Source organism: Neodiprion pinetum, chromosome 7 (assembly GCF_021155775.2).
Source record: "Neodiprion pinetum isolate iyNeoPine1 chromosome 7, iyNeoPine1.2, whole genome shotgun sequence".
NCBI lineage: Eukaryota > Metazoa > Arthropoda > Insecta > Hymenoptera > Diprionidae > Neodiprion > Neodiprion pinetum.
In genome coordinates this window covers 23,284,127-23,306,159 of record NC_060238.1, presented here as the reverse complement: position 1 = coordinate 23,306,159, position 22,033 = coordinate 23,284,127, and the positions used below count along the sequence as shown (strand labels likewise).

The 22,033-nt window shown below is 38.8% G+C and overlaps 1 protein-coding gene across 7 annotated transcripts in view; it reads right to left on the bottom strand.

Moving 5' to 3' along the window:
• LOC124222814 (rho guanine nucleotide exchange factor 17) overlaps nucleotides 1-22,033 on the bottom strand; it is a 47,887-nt gene that overhangs the window by 17,387 nt on the left and 8,467 nt on the right. For 4 of the 7 annotated variants that reach the window (XM_046634168.2, XM_046634171.2, XM_046634165.2 and 1 more), the window contains exons 3-8: nucleotides 20,368-20,895; nucleotides 18,813-19,025; nucleotides 18,173-18,707; nucleotides 16,915-17,316; nucleotides 16,020-16,320; nucleotides 15,611-15,914 (exon numbers count right to left, since the gene is read on the bottom strand). In XM_046634168.2, the coding sequence (XP_046490124.1) occupies nucleotides 15,611-15,914; nucleotides 16,020-16,320; nucleotides 16,915-17,316; nucleotides 18,173-18,707; nucleotides 18,813-19,025; nucleotides 20,368-20,895 (2,283 nt within the window). The remainder of the gene's footprint in view (nucleotides 1-15,610; nucleotides 15,915-16,019; nucleotides 16,321-16,914; nucleotides 17,317-18,172; nucleotides 18,708-18,812; nucleotides 19,026-20,367; nucleotides 20,896-22,033) is intronic. The other 3 variants (XM_046634169.2, XM_046634172.2, XM_046634170.2) reach the window with 2 other exon arrangements.

The window sequence follows — 22,033 nt, the reverse complement described above, 5'->3', positions numbered from 1 at the left end:
AATTATCGCGTAGATTACAAGAATATTCGCAGTTTCGATAAATCACGTTAAAAATATTAGGTACCAATTATTTTTTATAAGAGCTTCTCGACTTCACATCGTGAAAAAGATAAAATTGTCTCATTTATAAAAAATTCTTGTCAGCGGAATAATTCCTCTCCTTCGACCAAATTTCTGATTTCTATTTTCACTCTTACGGACACTTGGAAATCGTTCGTCTAAAATTGATCCGTTTTTCTCAGCTCGTTCAAACCTCGACATCCGTGATATTTCAACAATCCGAATATCGCAGCACACTTACTTCCCAGAATTTTTCACCGTTTTACCGGAGCAGAAAATCTGGTCAAAGTGAAGAAATCGAAATAATTTTCACCGTTCAATTAAATAACTCTGAAAAAAAATTCTCCATTTCATTGAATACCGAAATTACTGTCATCGAACGTTTCACAACAAAAACCGATCGAATATCTTTTCGTTCCTAATGAAAATTCATTCGGTGTTTAAATCCGCGATCTCCGGGAGAAAAAAAATAAAATTAATACATATATAGAATATAGAAAAAGAATTGAAAACGATTCGCGATTACATGTGGAAACGTATAACAATAATAATTTTCGTATTCGTACGAGTATCGTCAGGATTTTATTAATCCCTAAATTCACATGTGTTGAGATAAAAATCACTGCTGCAAAAAATTACAATTCGTGTTTAAAAAATATACGAGCGGAAGTTGGTATGGTTTGCAATCCAGTTTCGCGGGGTTCGTTCAGATTGATACGTTCCGAACTAACTAAGCTGGCCTTCCCCGCGGACCTCGCATCGAAGAACCTTTATTCCCCCGCCTCGCATGTAATATCTCTCAATTTTCTCATTCGTAAAGGAGGCTCGTCGATGTTAGTGTTCGTTTGTAGGTGAAACTGGTATACAGCTCTAGGTACGCGATGGTGTAGTAGGTGAAAATCGCGCGTGTTGGTCGTGGAAAACCAAGGAGGAAACCACCCCCTCCTCCCTCCCTCCGTCCACCCAAGGATGGTATATATTTAGCCGAGTGACTAACGCCCTCCGCAACCTGTGCTTCGAAAAGCTCCAAGCTTTTCCCCATTCCACTTGAATTATCCTAATTCGGTTGATTCACCCACCAACCCCGCCCTCCCTTACCACCCTTCGCCTCATCCCGACCCTCTTATAATACGCGGCATCGTTATCCTTCGCTAATTTTCTTTCGCCAACTTTTTCTTGCTTCGTTTTAAAAAAATAATTTTATTCCTTATACTCTCCTCCCACCCTCCCGACCCCCGCAATTACTCTCTCATTCTCGATCTTTTTTTCTTTTTATTCCTCATTACTCGTCTCCTGTTTTTTTTTTTTTTTTCGTTTCTTTTCTCTTCTTACGAACATGTAGAGAACTAGTTTTTACAAATATATATTTTGAAGGATTTTTTTGCACGGTTTTGAGAGACGGAAGAATTTTCAGGAATATTGTTATTTTTCGTATATTGTAAAGAAATTGTTCTTGACGGTTATTTCTTTAATTCTGTCAATTATCGCGGATGGAATAAAACGCGATTGAAATCAATTATAATATGTTATCGTTTGTCGGAATTCAGAGTACATGTAGTTATGAATTATTTAACGGCTTATGTACAATTGGATAATGACGACTGATAATTATTGTCATGTTACGTGAATCGACTTGACTTCCTGTAACGACACAGCGTGTAGGCTGGTATTACGATAGCCTCGAGCATCTTGGATTTATTGATCTTTTATTATATAACTATACATGAGGCATTACACCCCTAACCGGCCTACGTCTGGCCCTTACTATCAATTATTTTCTTTACTTTTAAGTATGGCGTAGATCGGAGAGTACGAAAAAATTATGCCTTTAGTGCTCCCAAAAATGCAGGAATCCAATTTTCAAATGTACAGTCCTAAACGATTAGTTTTTCATTTTATTTCACGAATTCTTTGTTAAAAAACAAAAATTTTTTAAACCAGGATAAAAGTGCCAAGCCATTGGTTTAAAAAGATCAAATTGAATATAATGTTTTGAAAACAAAAATTTACATTTCACACGTTTTTCCTCACTTTTAAACTACTTGTTACGCTTGGTGTAGTTTCTAAATCAAAAAATGCAAGAAGTGAGAAAAATCAAATTAAATATGAATTTGTATTATTTAAATTTACATTAAATTCGATATTTCTGAAATTTCAATCACTTGTTTCGCCTTTACAGCTTGTAAACCAAAATCTTGCCCACTTTCACCTTGATCTAAAAACTTTCGTTGCTAAACAAAGAATTTATGAAAAAAATTAAAGCCAATCAATTGGGGTTATTCATTCGAAAATGGTGTTTTCACATTTTTGGGATCAGTAAAAATCAAATCCGTGATCGAAAAAAATCTGAAACTCTGTGAAAAATGTTTGTTCTTATTTTTTTGTACACGCTGCACCGCGCTTTGAAAAAAAAAAAAAAAAAAAAAAAAAATCAACGTTCACGCGAGGGTCTGAAAGTTAATATTCATCGTCGACGAGTTGTTGGCCTTTTAATTATTAAAAAAGAAAAATTGAACTATTTCAGAACCGAAATGAACTAACAGATAAAAAAAATACACGTTTCGAAACGAGGTCGATTCTTTCATTTTTACACGTGTATTTGGACAGCGAGACTCGGGTTTGTAGACGAAAAAAAAAAAAAAAAAAAAAAAATTGTCACGTCGCGTACGGCAGGAGAATAAAAAGAAAATAGAGGCGTTGAAAAATCATCGAAGAATAAGAAATATGTTGTTACATATGAATCGTTATACGCAAACAGGTATTGAAAAAGAATCGGATGAAAATACAGCTGAATTGATCCTTGAACACACGCGGATGATCCGCGTTGCTCCGAAGTCGTTAACACTATTCGCTTGTGTATAACCTGTCTTTTATAGCTTGTATATACAAATAAAAATTAGTAGAGTCGTTAGTTTTCATTTGATAACGAAACCGGGGCTTCAATCAAAACTTCGCTATACTTATCCAGCTCCTTTTCATCCTTCAACCAACGACCATCGATCTCTGCCTCATCATTTATTCATTCGCTATCGAATTCTTACGTAATCAATATTCACTATCCGCGTATAAAAATAAACTTTGTACCGATCGATTTTCAGCCAAATCTTTTCATTCCTCAATCTGCGATCGATAACGCGGAATTGGAATATTTGAAAAAAAAAAAAAAAAAAAAGAAGAAGAAAAATAACCAGCAAAAGAACGATGCTCTGAAATCTAATTTCAGTAAATATCACATCGTGTATATGTTTTACTGTAACGCGTTATAGACAGAAATATGGATTAACCAACTTTGCACAGCGACAAGTTACTTCGAATCCGTACACATTCGACACATATACATACGCTAATGTTACTTGCATATAAACACACGCAAATATCGTCAACTGTTCAACGCAACGAGCGCTGTGACAAAGTTTTTTGCGGAAGTCGATGAAAAAAAAAAAAAAAAAAAAAAAAGCAGCAACGTAAGTTGTAAATTTTTTTCCTTCCTCCCCTATACTTGAATTAGCTAATCAAAATTTGCCACCAAGTTTACTTTTCGCACAGCACGACGACGTGTTTTCTTTTTACTTTCCACCTTCGCAAGCGATCATTAATTTTCATTGCCGTATTTTTAGTTTTTTTTTTTTTTTTTTTTCTTTTCTTTTATATCTCAGTCTCTTACGAATCTTGGAATTCCTACATCGTTATACCTTGCATTGGTTCGTTGATTACTTTTTTATTTTTTGTTTTGTTTTATTTTTTCGCTTCTTCGTTCCCTCTCTCATTCGTCTATTCCTTTTCTTGCTATTTTTTTTTTTGCTCGACTAATATCGCAACAGCGCGAAAAAAAAAAAAAAAAAAAATAACAAATGTCGACAAACGCGGGAGGAAGTTTGAAATATGCCGCAAACGGTGAAAGAACAAACGGCGAAATGATAAAAATAAAAAAAACTCAACGGGACCGGCGAACCTTCGTTACTTTCTAGGCGTCGCGACGCGTCGACTGGCGTCCCGACGCTCGCGCGCTGCTACTCCGAGGGGTTGATCGATGCCTTGCGTAGTGCAATACACGCGAGACAAGCCCGAGAAAGCCAAAACCTCGGACGCCGGCGCGTTTCCGCACGCCTCGAACACGCGCGCACGCACGCAGGTGAAAACGTTTGCGAAAAAAAAATTTGCCACGTCGCGACGATTTTTCCACAACTATGATCTATCGCGCGAAAAAATTTATGTGAACGTGAAACATAACGGAAAGCGAGAAACGGTGAGATTCTCGATGTTATTAGCCGTATGGTGGATTATTTAAGGGTGGATTTCGAACCGTTTAATTTTTTCACCATTTCTTGCAAATTTATATATACATATGTATATTTGTTTTTTTTTTTTTTTAGAGTTACTTATTATTAAGGATGTACTGACTATATATATATATTCTCAACCAAAAGTGAGCGTCGTCAACAATATTGATGAACTATATGATAAGATAAAAAAAATAAACCACAGTAAAGGCGATAAGAAGATTAAATTTGAATAATAATAATGCCCAAGAGTTGTCAATAAATTGTTTGAACGAAACGTTGTTTAAGAAATTTTCAGGGAGTGTGTTTATTTTTCTTTATTTTGATTTTTTGTTTTTTTTGTTGTAAGAAATAAAATAAAAAATAATTGTGAGTGAGATTACTCTTAGGATGTTTATCGAAATTGTGTGATAAAGAATTTTATTTTTTTTTTTTTACCATTTCTCCGTCCCCGCGTTTCCGTTTTTTTGAAATCCAGTCTCGCCTCTGCGAGGATTATAAGGTATACGTATATCTATATATATATATATATATATATATATCATACATCACTCGGATATGAAACCGGTGAATGTGTAAATGTGTATAAAAAAGCGAGAGTTCGTTGCCGTTGCGTAATCTTTGAATTTACCATAGGGAAACCGCAAGAAACGGAAGAGAGAGAGAGAAGAAAGAGAAAAGAGAAGAAAGAGACCGAAACAAAAAAAAGAAAAGAAAAAGAAAGAAAAAAAAAAATGATTCGGTAACAATAATATTTGTAGCCTTCAACGGGCTGCACCTGCTTCGAAATAGCACTTAAATTCTTGCCTATATACCTAGATTATGTACACATCTATGTATAGTATGTATGTATAAAATATAATAGCGCCTAGGGGGCGTGATCCAAAGTTACGAAAAAATCCGGCCAAAGTATCGTAGTGCGCAAAAAAATCCCTTTTCCGTGGGAAGAGAAGATTTAAAAAAAAAAAAGCAATTAAAAAAAGAAAAAAAAAAAAAAAACCACGCTGTCCTCAATTCGTTTTAACGAGATCCCGAGTCAGCGATTCTCTCTGATTTTCTTTTCTCTGGAAAAGCGCGAAAACCGCCTCTCCTCCGGCCGGGCCACTTGAACGTGATGATAATACAACCACTCGCAGACTTCACTTTAATATTCGCTTCCCCTCACCTATTATTATCGCTCAGTCGGCGTTTTTCTATTACGCGAAGATCTCAAGTTCGCCAATTCAATTTTCCGCAATTCACGAAGCGAAATAATGGGAATTTGAATCTGATTACGTAACCTGTTTCACGCATGATTGGTTCTCTTTTGATTTAAACCCTCCTCAATCATCGATGCGGATCAACCGACTTACCCGATTCGAGAAATTAATTTGAATACGGTGAAATTATTTTTTTTTCTAAGATGGAAATTGTCTCAGACCTAAGTATACCATTTTTATATATACATATTTTTTTTTTTTTTTGCTCTATCGCCTTTGCCAATTCGAAACTTTTATTCACGGGTCGCAGAACTTCCGTTTTATAAGACCGATTTCTTACACACTAGAAATTACTTAACGGTTCGCCAAGTCGAAGCGATTTTTCGCAGTATAAAATTTAACCCTCTATTTAGCGTGTCTGTTTAGTAGTCCAGTCAAAATGAGTCTGAGTTAAAAATAATCGGTATACGGCTGAATTTTTGTGTACAGGGATTTTCGGGCCTCAAAAACTTAAGTCTGACGTCATTTTCGAAAACACTAAAATTCGATGTTTTATGCGTTTTTCACAAAAACTGCTATCGATAGATGAAAAATAACTTGACCGTCGTGTAAAGCGGAAAATTCTACATCGAATTAAGTCCCGATATGTCGGAAACCGAGTCGAATTAACGAGTTAAAAAAAAAGACATTGTTTAACCGAAATTCCCCAGAAGTAAGTAGAATTTCTTTTTTCTCAGCTCGTTAATCCGAGACTCCGTTTCCGACATACGAGGACACAATTCGATGTAGAATTTTCCACTCTACGCGATGATCAAGACAATTTTTATCTATCGATAGCAGTTTTTGAGGAAAACGCAAAAAAAAACGTCAAATTTTACCATTTTCCCAAAACGCCGGCTGTGCAACTCAAAAATTACATGTAATTTCAGTTCCCGAGAGTAGGAAATCCCTGAACAAAAAAAACCGCCACCGTGTCCTGAATATTTTTTACTCGGACCTATTTTGACTGGACTTTAGCTTACCAGTTTCTATCTATACAGCAATTCCTCAAATATGTCGAAATACCTGATTAATGTATCTTAGTGAGAATGAAATTAATATCAAGATCGGTATACTACAAATACAATAGATCTGACAGTCATTAATTGTTGCGTAATTCGAAAATTCTTTATCGGCTTATCATTAACGCAACTGTGACGTAATTAGTGACGAGGATAATCGGTTCATCGGTTCGCATATATGAGCCTGCAGTGTTGCATAAGACCAATTTATCATCGTCGGTCATTGAGATGAAAGATTTCATCGGCTTTATTGCTTGATCCGACTACGCGTTTCCTATTTGCATTTTCAATTTTTAACCATTTATTTCCCCTTCAATTATCGCTCTTTTAAATCCCGAGTTTCGAAGTCGGTCTGCGATAAAAAAAAAAAAAAACAATAAGAAAACAGAACCAAAAAGAAGAAGAAGAAAAAAAAACCACAACGAATGAGTTACGTGAAAAATTGATAAACGATAACGAAAAAAAGTTTGTCCAATTCAATTGAATATTGAAAACTATGTAAAATGGACACCTACATTTTTCAACTCAACCATAACGCAATATACATGCAACGTACACCGATTCCTGATTATTATCATGCATCGGCATATCGTATCACAGGTTATACGTACATACACCGGAGACGCGTTATCATTTATTTGTCGGAACAAACTTACCGCGATTATAATAATAAACTGCCGATAAAAGGTACGATATATTGTCTATTTTTGGAACGCGAGGTTCTGCTTTTCGCACCTTATGCATACACACCACTGCGTGTGTATGCCTCGGATACACATACCAGAACTGATTATTTCCTAGCTACCAAACGTACGGTAAACTGAAACGGGACGTCGTCTACGTCGTACGGTATATACTCGCATTTTATATTATGTGTATGTGATACCGTGAATATAGTTGTTCGCGTTACGGGACGAAATGAAAATGACCGACCTCGAGGCTAGATTAGAGAACTGGGGAAAGAGAAGAGAGGTGAGAATAAAAAAAAAAACAAAAAACAAAAACGATGTTAGAAAAATAAATAGACGGCAAAATAATTGTGTAATAAATTTTTACGAGACTCGAATAAGTGTATAATCAGGGTGGTTTTTTTTTCGACTTTTTTTTTTTTTGTTACGTACCCTTCGAAAAGTTAGTTTTTTTGTTGGTTTTTTTTTTTTTTTTTTTTTTTTCCCACTTTCATATACAAAACTTGATTATCTACAAAATGAAACCAAAAACAGCTTCCCAATTTTGTATAATTTTGGAGATATTTCTGTTGAAGTGTTCGGAAAAATTCAAACCGGATAAGTCAGCTTTTAGAATTTTTCTAACGAGTTCCGGTTTCACGAGACTTCGTTTAAGGCTATAAGCTGAGAGAACGAAAAAAAGTTAAAAAAATAAAAACCACCCTGATATGTATACATTGTTCTTTTCTCTCTCTCTCTCTCTCTCTCTCTCTCTCTCTCTCTCTCTCTCTCTCTCTCTATCTTACAACGAACAAATCATGAGAAATAAAAAATAAAAAAATCCGCTCAAATCTCCAAGTAATCTCTGTATATCAATCGATCTATTGTTAATAAATTTTAGATGATTTATAATAAATGTCATATTATTCAGGGTAAAATGAAAAAACCTATTCGAAATCAATTCCCTTTCCTCGAAAAAAAAAAAAAAAAGAAAGCAAATAACATTTCGCGGGGAGAAACAAAAATAAAAATTAAAAGATTTTTTTTCGGTATTATTATAGTTATGATATACATAGACAAGCATATTATAGCTGCGGTTGTTCTAAATATAAATCAACCAAGAGTGTATAGTTTCATTTGAGGGGCGAAGCGGGGGGTAGAAAATTTGCCTCAGTGACGTAGCCACCTGGTGGGCGACGCCGGAAGTTAACACCTGCGTCAAGCTGCCGGCGTCGCGACGCTTCGGCGTCTTGGCGGACGAAATTCCTTCGGAATGCCTTATATCCGTTGTTTCTTCATTTTTCCACGTGAGAAAGGCGATGTTTAAATTTGGATTAGGTATAATTTTACTCCGCGCAATTCGATTTTTTACACACACTCCGTGGATCGATTTTTCCAAATTATTGTACGCGAGATCAAGTTTCGGATGAAAATATGATAATATGAAAATACGAGAGTGAACGCACGATTAAAAAAACTGGTAGGTTAAATGTCGACACTGTTTTATTAATTTATCAATATAAAAAATAATCGTACGTTGAGTATTTATTTTTTCAGAAGACATTTTTAAGAGTGCATAAATTGGAAAACATGAAAATTTAAACAAAATCTTAGAGATCGATTGATCCTTTACTTCGAATTGCTTCGAAATAATTGAAATTCTAGTAAATTTCGTGCGATTTCAATTTAAAAACCACGTATTGCACTTTTGCATAATCTGTATGGAATTTACTTGTATATTGAAAAAAGAAATTTATTGAATTTTCAATTAAAATTAAAATCGTTTGCAAAATTCTAAACCATCGACTATTATCTCGTTATGAAGTTGTCAAAAGGTATCGACTTTTGGCCAATAATGAGCAGCCTTGTCCTAAATTTCTGCGCGGTGAATAACGAAAGGATGAAACATGATAAAAGCACTGAAATTGTTCGAGTTCAAGGCGATCCGATGATACGCTGCACGGGAAAGAGAATGCGAATAAAAAGCATAAGTAGAAACAGCATCAGACGCTTTTATCCGTTGCAATTTAAGCAATGCAATCCGTACGTCGACAGGCGCCCCATTAAATTATTATATCAAAACATATTTTTGCAATAACGATGTATTTACCAAGACGCCCCGTCGCGTCGCGTGTTTAGTCTGGATATCAAACTCGAACTCCGACAAAGACGACGTTGTGTCGCATCTGCAATATAATTTAACGCAAAAAATCACAACGGAAAATCATCGGGATTCGTAAATGTAAAACTGGGTTTGGTCACTGGCTTGAGGATTTGAAAAAAAATAAAATAAATAAAATAAAAACACGTCGATTTACAAAGTTTACCTCTTTTTTTCACGTGGATATCGGAAGAACAGGGTAGGATTTTTGCACATAATAATTGTACGAGGTTTTATGAAATTTCAGTTCTTCTTTTGTTGAATAACGTCAATTGACAACGGATTTATTATTATTAGTACAAAGAACTGCGTTTCTTTCAAAACGTCGTGGGTCGAATCTCAAATTCTATTCGTACGATTGACTTGAAATTTGGACACGTACTTGATTATCAAATTTTTTTATAGAATTACCGAATAGTTTTAAAAAACTTGGAAAACTCTGAAATTTGTGAGCTGATGAAAAAAAAACGTGCGATTTTCGTCGAAAAAAACGCTACCGTTATCGTTTCTTATTAACAAATTGATGAACACTTTTCAAAACCATCCGGTGATTCTATAGAAAATGTTGTAATCAAGGACTTGTTCAAACTTCAAGTCAATCGGACGAATAGATTTCAAAATTCGATCCACGCCGTTTTGAAAAAACTAGTCATTTGTATCAAAAATAATTCTGTTACAAATGGATATTCATCAATAATAATAAAAAAAAAAAAAAAAGAGACTCCTGAAAACCTTGTACTAATTAACCATGTGTAAAAATTCGACCCTGTCGTTCGAATATCCTCGTAAAAAAATGTAAGAAAATCGATTTGTTTATGGATCAAATCCTTAAAGTTAGTATCTTAAACGAGAAATCCGTAAATCAACTGCTTCCCCGATTTTCACATCCAGATACGCTCTCGTCTCGGACAAAAAAGAAGAAAACGCGTCCCGCCAAATTATCGCATCTGTTAAAAATTGTTACCGCACTTAATAACTCGGGAGAAAATGACAACCTGCAGAATTTTATATCATCACCTAAATTTTCATCAAACCGTCAAGAAATCATGACATTTAATCGTCAATTTCGTAAATTTTGATTCGATTTCATTGAAAATTAATCTTTCAAACCGCGAGATTTTATCGCAAATGCAAATATCCAGTAATTTTTTCGAGAGTCATTTCGGGGCTACCTTGAGAAAAAAATAAAAAAAAATAAAAAAAAAATTAAACAACAAACCTGCAGAAGAAGAATAACGTCAACAAATCGAGGAGAGATTCTTCATCCGTCGAAAATCGAACCAGCTGAGAATCTCACGAGGTTTTATAAACCGCGACCCCCGAAATTGAGGCTGTGATCCGAATATGTGATCTATGTATAGATCCTTGAGTGCACTACTAGACGGGCATGCTTCGGGAGATTGTACACTCAAATATTTCCTTTAGCCGACGATAGCGTAACGTTTGGAAAGTGCTTATATTATATATACCTACCTACATGCATATATATATATATATATATATATATATACACACACATATATGCATATATACAAATAGAATGCACGAATTTTTTATGACGAAATTGCATGTAATATATCAGCGTTGCCAACCTATCAGTCGAATATTTCTATAAATGGCGCCAAAACAATTCTTCAGATTTCTTATTCAGATTTCTTGACTGCGCCGCGATAATTCATCATATTTCATTTTACGTTATGGACAATTTTTCTACAAATATGTAACGATAATTACCGCAGGAGGTAACACGGACAGATTTATATCCTAGAATCTGAATTTTAAGTGTAAAGATATAAAGAACTTTTACCTGTATAATATGTTTTTCTTTATAATATTTAATGCCACAAAACTGTCGAGTAAAGTGCGTTTGAAAATTACAGATGCTATCGAATTGCCGGATATTTTCTTAGGCACCTCACTATTGGTCTCACTATTGGTCTTTTTGGTCTGTTGTTCCGATTTCACGGATCATATTTAGAGATTTCGCTATCGGTCTCGAAATTTCGTCAGAGATCGTGAGATTTTCGACAGATTTCGGCCTAAGCGAGAATATTTCTTAATAATAAAACGATCAATTTTCTCTTTCCTTTCAACTGACTCTAAATTTCTTTAGATTTAAAATTAAAAAAAAAATTTTAATTTAAAATGTGAAATTGTGAAATACAGTCGATCCTTCAATTCACCAAAAAGAAACAATTTCTCCAAAATTTCGTTCATAATTTATGCACAGCTGTTCTGATTTTAATGAAAATTGTTATTCTCGCTGTTGTTATATCATCGATACATGTATCAACGCTCCTTGGAAATACTCGCGAAAATTTGGCAGTAATAATAACAACACCAACAACAACAATAATTATCGAGACGATGGGGGGACGAGGAGAATTCGACGCTGTCTATTCGTTCGTCTGTCCAGCTGGGCTTCGGGCCAAAATAATATAAATTTATAATCCAAATGCCCAAAAATAAACTTTCGGGTGCTTGGAACGATGCATTCGGGCCTGCTTGGCAATCCCTGAGGAATTCGATCGATAACTTAATTTACGAATATGTAGGGTTTTCACGTACATATGTATAATGTAATAGATATGTTGTAATATTACAAATCGCTTCAAAATATTCCCTCCACACGCGGCTTTGCGCAATATTTTGAGGTCGCTTTTCAAGACGAGAATCTTCTTTACTCTTACCTCCAGCCTCGCATCTCACAAAAATTGGAAGGGAAGAATTTTTTATACTAACAATTTTGCGGAAAAAAGAATTGGCGTAAGATATATGGCTATAGCCATGAATACATCTTTGTTTCACTTCCATTGTCGATTGTTGTGCAATTTAAATAAATTTTATTATATGTTTTTAATTCGCTTGTTGCAGAACTAAATTTGAAATTCAGATTAAACAGTCAAACTCTCCAAATATCCGATCTCCTAGTAATTTTTTAAATTTCTGTTCATTTATTCCACTTGGTTTTTTTATCTACAATTCGATAATCTGAATTTTATACTTATCGACATGCAAGCAATGAAGTTTCAGGATTCACAATATTTTCGCACCGAGTATAACGATTATATGCGTATGAACGTATTGTACATGTATTTAATATACACGTGCAAATCAGCTATGCAAAAAATGTGTTCAATCAAAAAAGAATGACGGAAAAAAATCGGAGAGACGTATCAATAACTTGCAGTCAGCAGTTCCGATTTCCGGTGCCCTGCGTTTCCTGATCACGCACATTGCACGCAAATAATATTATTAATAATAACAACAATTACAACAGTTAAATGCCAGTCGCGTACAATCGTGGCGGAAAAAGTGTTTTGCGTCGGTGTAAAAATTGAAGAACAAGAATAAAAAACAGAAGGATCGCGATGTTTAATTTCAAAAACGTGAAACATTCATTTCACTAAATCTTAAAATTCATTCAGTCGAAATATTATGAATAGAAGAGTTGAAACGTAGAAGAGTACAAAGTTACAGAAAACCAAAGTATGCGATGGTCGGAAAAGTTGGAAGACAAAAAGAGAAAAAGAAAAGAAAAAAAAAAAAAACACAACCATCGCAAAAACGAAGAAACAAAAGCTGAAAAAAATGAGAAAAAAAAAATTGCGAAAAAATTCTTGACGTAGGTGTAAATACGCGTTCAAGTATACAAGTTGGTGTATAACTAGGCGCCTGTCGGGATTCGCAGGCCTTACGCAAGGTCGGAAAATTGCGTCAAACGGAGCCGCGGGGGGCGGTAAAAAAGAAGGAGGGAGGAGACAGTTGGCGACCGAGTGAAATCGTCGCTTTGGGCCGCGGTTCGGTTTTCTGATGCTTCGGAAAACGGCGAGACGCAGATGTGCTGTCTTTGCCGTCGCGTCCCCAGGTATAAAGTACATCTTTGGCCCGGAATATCATCGTCTCGATTCGCCCCCGCGTCTGCATGCCCGCCACCGGCTCTTGGGACAAACAGAGACGTGAGGCGGAGTTGAAATTCCGAATTTTAAAAGCTCCGAAAGCGCCGAATTACGAATGATCCAAGATTTTCAGTTCCGTGAATTTCCGGCTCGGTGAAACTTTATTTTTCAAAATTTTTTGTCCACCGGAACTTTACTTTTCGGAACATTGCTCCGTCGTAATTTGAATTTTCGGAATCCTGTATTACGGAACTTTGAGCCGTCAGGTTTCCGACCATTCGAAACTTTGTCGTTTCATAAAAGTCAGGTTTCTTCACTTCAAGTTTCACCACCAAATAATTCGGAACTTCAACCTCTACCCCAGAGTCGTGACCGATCCCTCCGTCGACGGACTTTAGAGACCGACCAAACGGCAACCGGCGCCGATCTCATCCGACGTCGAGATATCGTCGAATATTATTAGATTATTACGTGCCGCGTTGTGTCTCACGGCTTGCACCCAAATCCCGATCAAGTAGGATGATCGTCACCTCGTTTTGCTCTCTGCTGCGTCTAAACTACTTTCGAAGCGCGTTTTTTCGAAGGTTGAACGTTCCGGAAGGTTTGAATTATCAAATGCTCGATACCCCGAATGGTAACAATCAGTGATCAGGAACAATTTGTGCAAGGTATATAAATTTTTTAACGTATACCTTGGACAATCTTGGATATTGAACACTGCTCGAGTATATAAAGTTCGTCAGAATCGCAATAAATATTTGCGAATAAGTAATAAGTAACGAATAAGAAGCAGGAGGGAAAAGAAGAAAGAACTCGCAGAGAACCAAACTGATGTGTGATTTTTCATCCAAGTGTAATTTAAACTTGCACTGAATCGGTTTCTGTTTATCCACGTGTACTCCCCCTCCCCGCCCCCCTCACCCCTCTACTTCCGTTTTTTTTTTTTTTTCTTTCTCTTCAACTTCTTCTTCATCTTCGGATTACAAATAACACCGAGCACTTTGGTTCCCTTGCGAGCTGCGATGCAGCGATCCATGTACCTATAATATCTGCAGAGACGTTCGATCCAATTCGGTCTAACGCGTATTACGCAGCTGTGCGTCACATTCAAACGATGCCACAGAAGCGTGGAGATGCGCCCTTAACGATTTGTCGCGGCGCAAATTTTCTATATTCTGTCTTTCCCGCCACTCAGTTTTAAAGCGAGTTTAAGGAGGTCATCTAGTGCGAAGGCTGTCCATTGGAATAGAATTTATCATAATTTTCGCATTATATTTATTGATATTTAAACAAACGTTGTGATTTTTTTCGAAGTGAAATATTGAATATAACCTAATGTATACTGCCTAAAAGCGACGTAAGTAAAAAAAGTGTAGACACGATATCTCAAAAAGCACTCGACCAATCCTGCTCAAATTTTTACAGCATGTTTATTATACATATACCTACCGCGTGAACTAGGATAATCATCATTGCTTTGGTAATTTTTGTTTCACCATATAAGCAAATAGAAAAAAAATGCGAATGTCAAATTTTTTTTCGTAAAACCAATCCTACCACAGAATTCATGATTATCTGACAGACGCGGTGTGTTCTCCAAGGTTAAACGACACGATTCGATCTTGAAAAAACAGACGAAATTGATTTAGCTTCTAGTTCACCGGTCGCAAAAAATGAATGAAAAGAACATAGCTCAAAATCAGGAGAACAAGAAACCCTCAGAGGTAATAATGTGAGTTCGTTACGAGCGTGCCACCGAATAAAGTCGCTCCACATCAACATGATGTAAAGAAATAAGGTGCCTCAGAACTGAAGACCGATTTCGCTCAGTATGCGTTTATATCCAAAATGACGTAACAGAAATAATGTAAATAGGTTACTTAAGGTTACTTATTTATTTCCGTATAATCTGTTTGATGAAAATGCCAGTTTCTGCAGTCAAAAGTTGCAAAAATAATTATATGAACGGTCCACATCCAGAATCTCCTTTTCCAAAATTCCACCTAATCTAAATTCCCCTTTCCCAATATTGTTATACGTTTATTAATGTCCGTACAGTCATTTATTTATTTATTTATTTGGTAATATTTTATCCATGGGAATTTGTTCCACGGTGGATTTTTTCTGGGGGATTCTAGACTGTCACCAACATCAACATAAACACTAATGAACAAAATGTGAAGCCTACATAACGTCACCTTGGATATGTTTTCTGACTGGTTTAACTAAACAAGTGTATGCATGTGCATTGTTCCGCAAAACAAATCAACTATTAGACTCACATTTCGATGAGTTGTCGGTGCGCGCGCAACACGTTCAGAAGAACCCCTCAGCAACTCAGCGAGGAGTTCGGGACTGGGTCCAGGAAGTCCTTCGAGTTTGCTGGGGCTGGACGTGGTCCTGTGATGACACGGAGTTGGCGGTTCCGAGCCGCTGTTGGTTCCGGCGCTATAGGAGAGGTTGGCCGACACCTTGCGTCTGGGTCTCAGACCCCCGTCCATCAGGCCGATATCCGGGGTTCTAGGCTTCGCCATTTCGGCCTCAAGCATCTGCCCGTAAGGTCCGCGCAGCGGTCGCTTGCTGTACCTGGGTAAAAAAAAAAAATTAAGATGTGGAACCTATCGACCAAAACTTGATTGGAGAACCTCGAGGTTTTGGATGGGTCATTTTTATTTTACAAGAATCCTTTACCTCCGTGGCGTTTGGCCTTCGCAGTCGGAAAGGTCGCTCGGTGTCGCCGGGACGTCGTCCCGCTCCTCGCTGCTCTGAGCAGCGAGTTTGTTTCTGTCGGCATCCGAGGGTTCCGGCCACTGCGTTATGTAGACACCTTTTCGACGCTTGCTCGTGTCGCCTCGGTATCGTCGAGGCTTTCCCGGCGATGAAGCCTCCGACGGCGTTTCCGACGGTGCCTCGCTGCCTTCGCTCGCCTGACTCAACCGTGGCTCCTCTGGCGGTGGCGTCACTATAACTTCATGCGGCTCGATCTTAGAGTCTGAGGAAAGGAGCGCGGATCGAGTGTGAATGCTGGGATCTCACTTCGCGGTTTCAATTCTACACGATTTTTTCTTTCTTTTTTTTTTCTCTCGATTACAAATCTTTCAGGGAATGAGTTTTCAGGGACTTTATTGCAATAAATTTCAATACCTACTAATGAATTCTAGTACGATTCTCGAGGGATTGTTTTTTCTACGCCAATGAAATTCTAAACAATCCCTGAACAATAATTCCATCAATTCTACAGTAGGTATATTGTACTTTGTCCGATCGAGTGTAAATACGTACAAAAAAAAAAATCGTTCTGGTGAAATTTCATCAAACTTCTTGCCAAATTTCATAAGATTTATAGTGAAATTCCAGAGCAGTGAGTCACATTGCGAAGCAACATAAATTCGACACGAATTACAGCTAACTTGAATCTATGAATCCCTTTCGAATTTCTGAGAAACTCTACTCTAGCAAATCTTGAAGCCAAGATTTTACGCGCATTTTAAGACGATTATTTACAATAAAAAAAAAATATATATATATATATATATATATATGTATATATATATATAAAAATTGCAAAAACTCGTAAGAAACTCACCTCTGTGAACAACCTCCTCAACAGCTGTTTCAAGGACGTCGGAATTGTCGGGCAGACACTCAGGGGCGGGTAGATCAGGCTGAACGAGATCAACCCTGGGCTCGTGGCTCTCGGGAACGGGGGGTTCGGGACTGGTAAGGGCGCTGGAGGTGGCAAGGCTGTCGGAGCCGTCACTCCTGGGCCTGACCTCCTCCTGACCCTGGTTTCCAAGGCCTTCGGCACTTCCTACAGCGCTGTCGACGCTGGTGGTGCTGGCCCTGGGGCTTTGCCGACTTGGACTTTGCGACGCAGAGCCGGGGGTGGGACTCGCCTCCCCCCGACGCCTCGGCAGCGTACTCGCCCTGACATCGCGGCCTTCGTCCCGCTCGGATTTCGAATGTGGTTGAACCCTGAGTCGGCTACCTGTACAGTGACAAAACGGAGGGTCGTTAGTGGCTGGAAAAGGGGCTGGGAAGGGCGAACGATCACTCGTTAATCAAGTATTGAAAAAATATAGGTTACTTTGACTCAGAGAAAATTAGTTTGGGTTATTTAGAGGGAGAAAGTTTATCATAATTGAGGGGGTGTGTTCGAGTTAACGGGTGAAAAAGTAGACGACTTTCGAGAATTCACATTTCGACAATGAATTATCCAAATCGAAATAGATCATTTTTATTTGAAATTAAGTAGGTTCAGATTCGTTCACCCTTTTCCCTATAAGAATCAACTGACAGGAACTATCGATATTGAGGATAACGTCAACCATTTTGCGCGTTGACAGATTTTGCGGTACCCGCGATATCTCAAAAACGGATGAACCGATTGATTTAAAGTTTGGAGAGAGTAAAAGAAAGTCTACGTCTTAGAATAAATATGCAAACGAAGCTCGATCTGCGTACTTTTGCGTAAAAAAACTTCAAATCAAATTAAACAACTGATTGTTGAAATGAATAGATATCCAAAATTCACCATTTTTTTTTTGCCATATTTCAAACGTTTCCTCCGCCACTTTTCACCATCGTATCCAGGAAATCCTCACTTCCTCTGGCTGTATAACGATAGTGAGGAACGAGGCCGAAACCAGCAGCCAAACGTTTTAATTGTTCATTTGAACAAGGTAGTTAAATCCAAAAATAAAAATTTTCTAAAATGCCTTGAACCCCCGATACTTTTATACAATATCGAGGATGAAACTAAGCCGCAATTGTCTATTTTCAAAGAATTTAACACGTTTGGCGGCTAACTTCAGCTTCAAGAGTGCGGATTCTCCTGTACATACCGTGGTTGAAGTCGACCTGGCCAAAAGATGCGCTTCTGTAGGGGGCGCCGCTTCTGTGAAATGAGAGAAGCGGGCCCCTCGGCTCGAGTCGTGTGACGGCGTCACGTGCCTCGGGGTCCGATCCGCGAGCCGAAGCGGCGTTCGGCAGGGTATCGCAGAGCTCGGCGAGGCTTCGGGCACTGTCCACAACGGAATCACTGTACTGGCGCAAGTGTCTCGCGTCACTGTTACCACCCTCACTTGAAACCACCCTCCCTTCATCGACGGCACTGTCAATCCTCTCCTCGTGTCGTAGGGGCGGTTTTCCCCTTCCCTGTTTCCGCCTGACGGAACCAGTACCGTTACCGGTCTCGGTACCGTTGCTCTGAAGAACCGGGTCTCCACCACTAACACACTCTTCACTGACACTCTCACTCCTAGGTAAGGTCCTCGACTGATTCCCCGACGACGACGAATTGTTGCTTCCGCTTCCCTCGCTGTACGTGTAACTCCTCAGACCCGTCGGACGCTCCTCGCAACTTCCGCAATTCTGGATCTGTGGGTTCCGCAATTTACCGACCGTGTTAACAAAAGAAAAAAAACAAAAAAGACAAAAGTAACAACGAAACCCCAAGGCCATCGGGGCCGACTCGCGACTCACCTGCTGCTGTTGGGGGGGCGGCGAAGAGGCATGCAACCTCGACGGCCTGCGGGGTGGTGGGACCGGCGCTGGGACCTTCAGCTTTTCCGTCAGCTCTCGGAGACGCTCGGCCTTGTCGCTGCGGGGGCTGGAAGAGGACTTCTTGCCGCTCCCCCCTCCGCCCCCACTCCAACGGAATCTGTGCAAACGGTCCACTGCTGTCACAGCTGGCTCCTGTCGGCGAAGAGAGTAACGAACTGTATTTCTTCACTGTGGCAAATGAGCTCGGTGGCCTTTCGATTGTTAGTTTTAACTGGTGATTGGGGTTTCCAAGGTACCTATTTTAAATTTTCTTTTTCTTTTGATCCCCCCTCGGGAAAGAGATCCTTTGATTTGGACAGAAAATAGCGTCAAGGTAAATATTTCAACTTCGATGCAACCTTGTGGCCATGAATATGAACCACGTTAAATTGGTTAAAGAAATTAAGTAGAAACTTGTCACCGTTAGAAACCAGAAAAAAAGGAAAAACAACGGGGTGCGAAAACCTTGGAGACAGTTCAATTGGAATCGAAATGAGCAGATTCAAAAAGTAAAATAGTACGCTGCACCTGCGGTCAATAATTCGTACAAATGAGTTTTGAAACGAGTTTTCACGCAGATGATATGCCACAGCGGTTTGAACTGAATGTGCTGTACCGTTATTCTGGAGTTTCGTAAACAGGCGTTAAAGAGTTGTGCAAATCCAGCGAGGTGTTTGGCAAGTCGCGGAGCGATAATCGGGTTGCTTGTGCTTTTCGCGAATTTTTTTTCTCCCATTACTTCTTTCCCACCCTAGTGATTTACGACGTATGTATGTATAAGGTGTGGAAAATTGGCTGAAGCGAGGAGTGATCCTCATCCTCGAACAGTACATTCGAGCAAATTTTCACACCGTTTCGTTCACAACTTACGTTATACAATTTCTTGGCAATTATTACGGGCCCTGTCCAAGAAGAGAGCTCGTCGTCGTCGCGATGCGTTATACGTTGGAAGCGGTAGTTATGCCAGAGCAATTATTTCCATCGGTTAAGAATCATCGTCGTTGCCTTACGGCGAGTCGTGTCGCGTCTCTTACGTCATTATGCGAATCGTTATCCAAGAAATTTTTGAACTTGAGGCTATAAATATTGCACCACGTCTACACCTATACACCCAGCGGCCTCAGACTACCAAATATATAACACAACACACCAGCTGCGTATTTATCATCATCCGGACACGGTAGGTACGTATGTACCTAAAATCGCTCCATGTAGACACCGATTTCTCAGCCGAACGAAAATGCACTCGACGATTACGCGATGTTTTTATCCAATCTGCCAAAAGTCACGCACCTCGAGGTACGAAGTATCGATATCGTTAAAGAGACAGATACAACAGAGAGCGAGGAACGGTACCCTTTGACGAATCTTTTCACGCAAACAAGATGGTAATATTAACCGGGGTGGGGGTGGATGGGGGCAGGAAAAAGGGATCGTGCACTCCGGGACTCTGGGACTTCGGGGGTGGGGTGGGCGAAAAGAGGTCTCTACCAACCTGTAACTTGAGGGTTTGGTGTTTGGTCCACTGGGCAAGCTGTCGTGGCACCGACACTGAGTGGACCACTGAGGCTGGGAGTGAGGTCGCGGCCGATCCGTGGCTGGCTGGCTGAAAACCGCCTCCTTGTTTATTATTAGCCAAGAAGTTTGGCGGCAGTTGTCCCGCCGTTGCCGGTGGCTCCGCTTGTCGCTGCAGCGTCGGCGGCCCGTTACTAATTCCGATGCTGCTGCCGCCCCCGACGCCCCCGACGCCGAGCGTCGCCCCCGTCGACGAGGAAGAGACGCGTGGAAGCGGCAGCCGGGAACGGGGCCCGATGCAGCAGCAATCGGCGACGCTGCTCGCCAGGTCCAAGCCCGGCTTATTATCACCAGCAACGCCGCCAGCCGGCTTGTCTGTCAGACGCTCCCGCGAATTTGAATCTCCCGCCGCTTCCCGCGAGTTGCGCTTCTTCCGACGATCCTGCGACGACTCTTGATCCCGACCACTCGCTGCCGGGATGCTCTCCTGTCGGCACGGTTTCGTCACCTTAGGGGTTCGCAGCGACCCGTATCACCATGTAGTACAATACGTGTGCGTGTCGTTGGCGTTTTTTTTTTTTAATTTTTTTTTTTGTTTTTTTTCTTTCACAACAACTTTCTCTTTCAAACAGTTCAACGTTAGCATGCTCAATTTTTAATATACGCAAAATTATTATACGAGAATTTTCACAATTCTATACAATGGGAAAAGAGTTTATTTACTGTTAAGAAACGTATATTTGGATACAGCGAAATAAATGCTTAGTTATTATTATCAAATTTTAGCTGAGCCAAATGATGATCGATAGAAATTTGTTAATAGTTGAAAAATCATACGTGGCTAAACTAGAATTTGGTAATAATAACTAAACGTTTATTTCGCCGTATCCAAATATACGTTTGTTAACAGTAAATAAACTCTTTGCACATCAAGAATAATATGATTATTCTTGTGTTGTAGAATTTGGCGTGCAGAATTTTTTTTTCAATCTTTCGTGCAAATCAATCGAATTGCTGAGGTAAATTTTATCGTACAATAGGGTTCCATGCATCTATCTTCTTAAAATACCTGAACCATTTTTCACTCACGATCAGGAAAAACACTTTTATCGTTACAATTTTTTGGATCGCTTCACTTCATTAGCAAACTATTTTTAAATATCTGTTAATGATAACTGATCAACGAGTGAATTATAGTTTTCCGGTGAAAGAACAAAGGTGAAAATTCGTCACTCGGTTTAAAAAAAAAGGCTGATTAAAAAATTGGCAAGACGGTATTGCATACATACATATTAGGGGGTGGAGTTTTGTTCTTGTTTTATTTTTTTTTTTAATTTTGAAATTTTATAACTCGTCAATGCATTAGTGTACCGATAAGACCAGAACGTATTTCTGTAGGGAATCGAACGCTCTACAAAAAAGGTTTCTTGTCATTTTACGATAAAACTACTCTTTCAAAAATTATGTGATGTATAACAAAAATATTTAGGCTTTAGGATTAAACCTGTGCTTTTCGGGAGATTTCTATTTCATAATTTTTGAAACAATTTCGAGGAGGGATTAAGTAAAATTTCAAAAAAAGTCCCAAACGAAGACCACCGTAATACAATATGTGTATGTCCTTGTAAAATTGCGATCAATTTTCG